The sequence below is a fragment of the Bos indicus x Bos taurus genome, chromosome 7 (assembly GCF_003369695.1).
Source record: "Bos indicus x Bos taurus breed Angus x Brahman F1 hybrid chromosome 7, Bos_hybrid_MaternalHap_v2.0, whole genome shotgun sequence".
Lineage (NCBI taxonomy): Eukaryota > Metazoa > Chordata > Mammalia > Artiodactyla > Bovidae > Bos > Bos indicus x Bos taurus.
The window spans coordinates 101,713,472-101,721,332 of NC_040082.1; the positions used below are offsets into that span (position 1 = coordinate 101,713,472).

The 7,861-nt window shown below is 38.7% G+C and overlaps 1 protein-coding gene across 1 annotated transcript; it reads left to right on the forward strand.

Moving 5' to 3' along the window:
* The first annotated feature begins 1,364 nt into the window (after window positions 1–1,364).
* Window positions 1,365–3,136, forward strand: LOC113896057 (endogenous retrovirus group K member 7 Gag polyprotein-like). The gene is given in 3 exon segments (XM_027548028.1): window positions 1,365–2,102; window positions 2,105–2,274; window positions 2,332–3,136. Coding segments are annotated over 3 exon segments (1,476 nt in total). The 5' UTR covers window positions 1,365–1,580; the 3' UTR covers window positions 3,116–3,136.
* Window positions 3,137–7,861: the final 4,725 nt, after the last annotated feature.

Consider the following 7,861-nt stretch of genomic DNA (forward strand, 5'->3'; position numbering starts at 1 on the left):
CTCAAGAACTTTGGAATAGCCTTATTTACATAACTAGTTTAATTACAATAGCAGAGGAAATAAGGTTGCTGATCATTTTTCTTGATATAAGAGTATTAGCACATCCCAGTACACCAGCCTCAAGCTTCCTGTATCCTGCATCGAACCTGGACTGGCGATTCATTTCTTATATGATATCATACATGTTTCAATGCCATTCTCCCAAATTATCCCCTGCTCCCTCTCCCACAGAGTCCAAAAGACTGTTCTATACATCTGTGTCTCTTTTGCTGTCTCACATACAGGGTTATCATTACCATCTTTCTAAATTCCATATATATGCATTAGTATACTGTATTGGTGTTTTTCTTTCTGGCTTACTTCACTCTGTATAATTGGCTCCAGTTTCAACCACCTCATTAGAATTGATTCAAATGTATTCTTTTTAATGGCCGAGTAATATTCCATTTCATGTTGATGTATGGCAAAACCAATACAATATTGTAAAGTTATTAGCCTCTAATTAAAATAAAGAAATTTAAATTAAAATAATAATAATAAATAAAACACTGGGAAAAAAGAAAGCATCACACAAAAAAAGAATATTAGCACAGATATCCAGGTCAGACTTATACAATTATGATTTTTCTAACCATTAAAGAGAGGGGAAGAATTGGAATTAGAGAGAGAGTTAAAATGCCATACACCTGTATTTGAATATGAAGGAAGGACCGTGAACTATGGAATGGTGGTAGCCACTGGAAGTAAAACAGGAAATTGAATGTAACCTGTTCTGGAGTATCCTTAAGGATCACAGTCTTGTAGATATCTAAATTTTCGCTCAATGAGACTTCAGGCCTCTGATCTTAAATAATTTTATGACAGGTACTTTTTTAACCCACTGGTGTGGTAATTTGTTATTGGAGCAATAGGAGCCTAAAATATATTTGTTCAGTCATCTACCATTTCTAGGAGCTGAGCTAAAGATTTTCGATTCATGTGGGGAGCTGCCCGTGAGAACGGGGTCCTTTGTCTGAAGGACACAGCTCTGGGAGCTGCCTCAGTCCTTGAGGGTTTGCTTGCAAACATAGCTCTCTGTCCTGCCACCCCACAGATTAGGCGCTTATTTACTGCAGGCACCTGGAGTTCTGTGCAAACTTCTCACGCACAGAGAAATGTTATCTGGTGTAAGAAATAATAACAGGGAGCCATTCCCATGCTCTCAAGATTTCTTGTGACTTGTTTGTAAGGTCAACCAAGAAAAAATGTCAACTGTCTTGTCTTTCTCACGCTTTTCTGTATAAATATAAGATGCTGAATAAAGTTGGTGTCAGACTGCGTCCCTTCGTGGTGACGTGTCTGAACCTCTCGACCCCATCTTTGTAGTCTCTTGCTTTAGTTTCTTTCTTAGCCCCACCTTGCACGTTCTCGGGACCTGATCGACTTTGCCGGCTGGCTCCGGCAGGTGGTGCCCGAAGCAGGGACTCGAGAATCGGAGTGCGACGACGGCCGCTGCCCGCCAAGATTGAGGTAAGTAAAGAGGAATTCCTAAGTAATTAAAAGTAAAGGGCAGGGAGGGTGATTGTCGAGAGTAATAAATCATGGGACAAGGCAATAGCCGCCAGTTATTTGTACATATGTTGAAAACTATGTTAAAAGGTAGGGGAATTCATGTAAATAAGTTACAGCTAGAAAAGTTTTTACTTTTTATAGAAGAGGTTTGTCCTTGGTTTCCAGAGGAAGGAACAGTTAGTCTGGAAACTTGGAAAAAAGTAGGAAAACAATTGCAGACATATTATTCCTTACATGGTCCCAATCGTGTTCCTGTGGATGCTTTTTCTTTGTGGACTCTCATAAGAGACTGCCTGGATCCTGAACATGAGGGACATAAAATTCAAATGGCTCTCAGGGATTCCACAGGACCCGAAGTTACAGAGCCTTCTGCCCTTCCACCTGAGCCGCTTTATGCTGTGCCTGAGGGAACAGCTTGTAAGGCTGGAGGGAGTGATGATGTGTTAAGCTCTGATGAACAGGAAGAGTTAAATGAACAAGCGGCTCAGTACCATAGAGAGGATATGCCTTGGAGATGATGGTTAACATGCAATCCCCCTCAGGAAAAGGGGAATTAAAACATTCAGGGCTTTCTGAAGAACAGCTGGAGAATTTAATTCAGAAGATTGTTATAGCAGTAAAAAAGGATGCACAGGGAGACTCCCACTCCAGCCAGCCTGCGCCTCCAGCATATCCTCCCTCGGTTCTTGCTGGACTCGATCCACCTCTGCCTTTCGTAGAACCGTGAGAGCTTATATCTATCCCTGCTTCTTTGCCCGGTGAAAACATAAAAATTAAAAGTGAGATATTATTATCTCCTCTTCAACAAGCGATTAAGCGAGCTAATGAAGAAGGAGAACATATTCCTGGGTTTTCAGGAATCTATCCAGTGTTTGAAAATGCTCAACAGCAGAGGTATTATGAGCTGCTGCCCTTTAAGCAACTGAAAGAGTTTAAAATGGCTTGTGCACAATATGGCCCGACTGCGCCGTTTACTCAGGCTATTATAGAGGCTTTAGGAAATCAAAATCTGCCACCTAATTATTGGAAACAGGTTGCTCGAGCTTGTTTATCTGGAGGAGATTATTTACTATGGAAATCTGAGTTTGCTGAGCAATGTGGGATATCAATCGGTGACATCAATCGGCGACAGGGACTGAACACCACTTATGAAATGATGGTGGGAGAGGGAGAATATCGAGACACTAATAGTCAACTTAATTATTTGCCTGGAGCCTACCCTCAGATTAGTGCTGCGGCTCTACAAGCATGGAAAAAACTTCCAAATTCTGATAAAAATACTGAAGATTTATCTAAAATTTGCCAGGGGCCAGATGAACCATATCAAGATTTTGTTGCCCGCCTGCTTGAGGCAATTGGTAAAATGATAGGGGATGAGCAGGCGGGGATGGTGTTGACTAAACAGCTTGCTTATGAGAATGCCAATTCGGCTTGTCAAGCTGCCCTGAGACCTTACAGGAAAAAGGGAGGCTTATCCGATTATGTACGAATTTGTGCTGATATCGGCCCTTCGTACATTCAAGGCATAACTTTGGCCACGGCATTACAAGGGTTATTGCCTTAGCTGGTTTTAGTGGACGGTTGATAATCATTATCCCTCAGATAAAATTTTGCAATTTGCTCATTATCACCAATTTCTCTTCCTCAAAATCGTTGTTTCTCAGCCCCTTGCCGATGCCCTAACTGTATTTACTGATGGCTCTTCTAATGGAATAGCTAGTTTGATTATACAGGACAATATTACCACCTGGCATACTAATTATAAGTCTGCTCAAGAAGTAGAACTATTTGCCATTTTTCAGGCTTTATTACAAATTTCTGCTCCATTTAATTTATATTCTGACAGTCAATATATCATAAGAGCATTAAACACTATTGAGACTGTTCCATTTATTGGTACCCTGAATTCTACTATCCAAACTCTTTTTCTTGATATACAACATATCATTTGTTCCAGAGTTAATAAATGCTATTTTGGTCATATTCGTGCTCACTCTGGGCTTCCTGGACCTTTAGCACGAGGCAATGCTTTGGCTGATGAAGCTACACGTATGATATTTCCTTCACTGGAACAAATGGCAAAAACTTCCCACAGCTTACACCATCAAAACAACAATAGCTTAAGACTTCAATTTGGCATTACTCGAGAAGCTGCCAGACAGATTGTTAAGCAATGTCAAACATGTCCTCATTTTTTTAGCGTCCCCCACTATGGAGTTAATCCTCGAAGATTGTTGCCAAACGATATATGGCAAATAGATGTTACCCATATTCCTGAATTTGGTAAACAAAAATTTGTTCATGTTACTATTGACACCTTCTCCGGCTTTTTACATGCCTCTCTACAATCCGGAAAAGCTAGCAAACATTGTATAGCTCATTGCATTAAATGTTTTGCTGTTATGGGAACCCCTAAAACCATAAAAACAGACAATGGTCCAGGATACACTGCAAAAAGTTTTCAATTATTTTGTACACAATTGTCTATCTCACATAAAACAGGTATCCCTTATAATCCTCAAGGTCAAAAAATCATTGAACGGGCACATCAAACTCTCAAACATCAATTACAAAAACTAAAGAAGGGGGAATTGTATCCCAATACCCACTCCAACTCTCTAAACCATGCTTTATTTGTTCTAAATTTTTTACAATTGGATATAAGTGGCCGTTCAGCAGCACAGCGATTTTGGAACTTTGATGCACAAACAATAAGACCTAAAGTCTTTTAGAAAGACCCACTTGTGGGAAAATGGTATAGACCAGATCCAGTACTAATCTGGGGACGAGGACATGTTTGTGTTTTCCCACAGGATGCCAAAGCGCCGCGCTGGCTGCCAAAAAGGTTGGTACGCACAGCGGAGACGATCTCTAGCAAGCCAGATAAGGAGATTGACGATTCAAAAACATGATAAATTACCATCTCGGCAACAACTTCAGACATTGATGCGAGAGGCACAGAATCGTGTTGCTGTGCAGGGTGATCCAATATCGCCTTTAAGCTTCCTGATAACCTTATTAATTATCTTAAATCATATTAACACTGCACACTCTAAAAAATATTCAAATGCTTACTGGGCTTATTTTCCTGACCCTCCCCTTCTCCAACCGGTGGTCTGGGAGGGTCAGACCATTCCCATATACACTAATAAAACTGTTTTATTTCTTGCACCTTGTTTAATTAAAAAACTAATTGATGATCTATGGATGATAAAGGCTTCCATGTATGGAAATGGTCTGCAGTTAAAGGAACATAAGTGTGCGCCTATATAAAAAGAAAGGGGGAGATGCAGGGAGCTGCCCGTGAGAACGGGGTCCTCTGTCTGAAGGACACAGCTCTGGGAGCTGCCTCAGTCCTTGAGGGTTTGCTTGCAAACATAGCTCTCTGTCCCGCCACCCCACAGATTAGGCGCTTATTTACTGCAGGCACCTGGAGTTCTGTGCAAACTTCTCACGCACAGAGAAATGTTATCTGGTGTAAGAAATAATAACAGGGAGCCATTCCCATGCTCTCAAGATTTCTTGTGACTGTTTGTAAGATGTATAGGTCAACCAAGAAAAAATGTCAACTGTCTTGTCTTTCTCACGCTTTTCTGTATAAATATAAGATGCTGAATAAAGTTGGTGTCAGACTGCGTCCCTTCGTGGTGACGTGTCTGAACCTCTCGACCCCATCTTTGTAGTCTCTTGCTTTAGTTTCTTTCTTAGCCCCGCCGTGCACGTTCTCGGGACCTGATCGACTTTGCTGGCTGGCTCCGGCAGATTCACACAATAAGCTTCTCTTAAATAGGGCATTTTGTGTTGAACTCCTACCATATATAGGAGGAAATCAGAGTCACTTTAGAGATCTTTTTCCCATTAGTTTATACAGAAAATTTTTCTTTATCTAAATGTAAATGTGGCTCTGATTTTGAGGCCTTTGAAATTTAAGATAGGAAAAGTACCTCATTATTGAAATTAATATCCTACTTTAAATCTTTGTGTTAACATTTCTACATTCTTTCTAGTTTGTGTTAATTCCAGCATTCTTTTTTTATTTTTCTTACTTCTATCCTTCCAACTTTCTTTCAAGTTTTCCTTCAACACAATGGGTGAGATTACTAATGAGACTGTGTGCAATACATATATGTGTGAGTGGGTTTATTTCAGAGACTGGTGGATACAGATGAAGGCACATATAAACATATATGTACTCCTAACCTTGAACAAGGTTTGTGGACTCAGCAAATATTTCTATGCATTGCATCCATACCTCACAATATCCAAGTGAAGCTAGAATTTATCATCTCATATTTCCTTATGAAGTGAAAACTGAGGCTCAGGGCAATTATACTGTTAACAACATTACAAAGAAATTAAAACTTATTGTGCACCTTTTTAAATTATTCACAATTGGAACCATGTAATATACCCTTAATTTTTGAAATTTAGAAAATGGTATATTTTTTAAATGTGCAGTTTAATGTATGTAATTACATGTTAATGAATTAGCTAAAAATTAAACATTTCTGAGTTACAACATGAATTAAACCATGCTGCATGGTTTAGGGTAATATGCTAAGCACAGGTAATTGAGTCACACCGAAAATCGATTGAGATAGCTCTTTTAGGAAGAAAGGAAAGTGTCAAAGTGTTTTATTTATATATTTTATATCACATATATCATTTAAATATGATATTTATATTATCCATTGACTTTTACTGATTATGAAAGAAATTAGAATGGGGAAAATATTTCATTTAGAGAACTGGAAAGAATCATATTTGTAGGCAGCAGCAATGGAATTTCTTCAAGCAGAAGCAGAAAGATATAATTACACCAAACAATCCTTCGCTCCAGTGATAAATCTCTTTACACACAAACAATGAAATCACACACACCATGAAAAACAGTTTTCATAGAAATAATCTGACATGAATTTTTGCTACATCATACTTAAGGTCCCCTCTGACTCCACATCTTATGATGCCAAACTCTTTACTGAAATTTTTGTCCCACACACACACCAATTAGAGGTATGATTTTGATGCTCACTTTGCCAGTGACTCATGTAGGTAAAGTGGACATTGAGCTACATGGAGAACAGTACACTGTGAGGGCATAAAAGCAGATGACATACTATGAAACACACTATTTGTTAATGTCTACATTTTCAGAAAGAGCAATTAGTGGTGATGTTCCAAGGTATGAAGAACCAAAATGTGATAAAATGTAGTTTCATATTTTTCTCTTCTATGATATTATGTAATAGGTTTGGGTATACAGTTTTTTCCATAGAAGTAGCAAAATTCATTATAATTCTTTAGTAAAACAAAATAAAATTTACTCAGTAAAAAGTAGATCATTTCAGAAGAATTTATTCTTAAGAAATGGGTGAAGTCTCATGAGGTAAATTGGAATTTATATATATTTCACACAAGAGTTTGAATCAATTTGAGAAAGTAGAAAAATGACAAAAGAAAAAAACTTAGATAACAGAGAAAAGTTTATAGAGGATGTTTTTAAAATTGTATAAAGTGAAGTGAAGTCGCTCAGTTGTGTCTGACTCTTTGTGACTCCATTGACTGTAGCCTACCAGGCTCCTCTGTCCATGGGATTTTCCAGGCAATATTCCTGGAGTGGATTGCCATTTCCTTCTCCAGGGGATCTTCCCAACCCAGGAATCGAGCCCGGGTCTCCCTCATTGTAGACAGATGCTTTACCATCTGAGCCACCAGGGAAGTCCTTAAAATTGTATAGAGAAGTTGAAATAAAAGAAACAGAAATACCAGGCTATAAATTGAAGAAGCAATTACTATCATCACAATCTGAACAAAGAATCACAATATCTGCCTATGAGGCTTTGAGTTCTGCTATCATGGGCATTTTTTCAGTCCAAGATCAAATGGCCGTATTAAAAAGTTTCCATCCTAAAGAATGTTTTCAGAGCTTTCTTTATGTCTTTATTTCTCAGACTATAGATGAAGGGATTCAGCATGGGTGTGACCACAGTGTACATCACTGAGGCTATTACACTTGCTTCTGAGCTGTGGGTACCAACAGAACTAAGGCATACTCCTAAACATGTACAATAAATAAGGAGACAACAGAGAGATGAGATGCACAGGTGGAAAATGCTTTGCACTCTAAGATAGGACACTATCTTAGAGTAAGAGTAAAGGATATCAGCCAGGGAAACAACTCCAAGAATTCCAGATCCAAAATACAGCACTACGTTATTGACGAAGGTGTCAGAACAGGCAAGCTGGATTAGCTGTTTGATTTCACACAAAAAAAGTGGTGAATTTCCAAGTCTGAGCAGAAGGACAA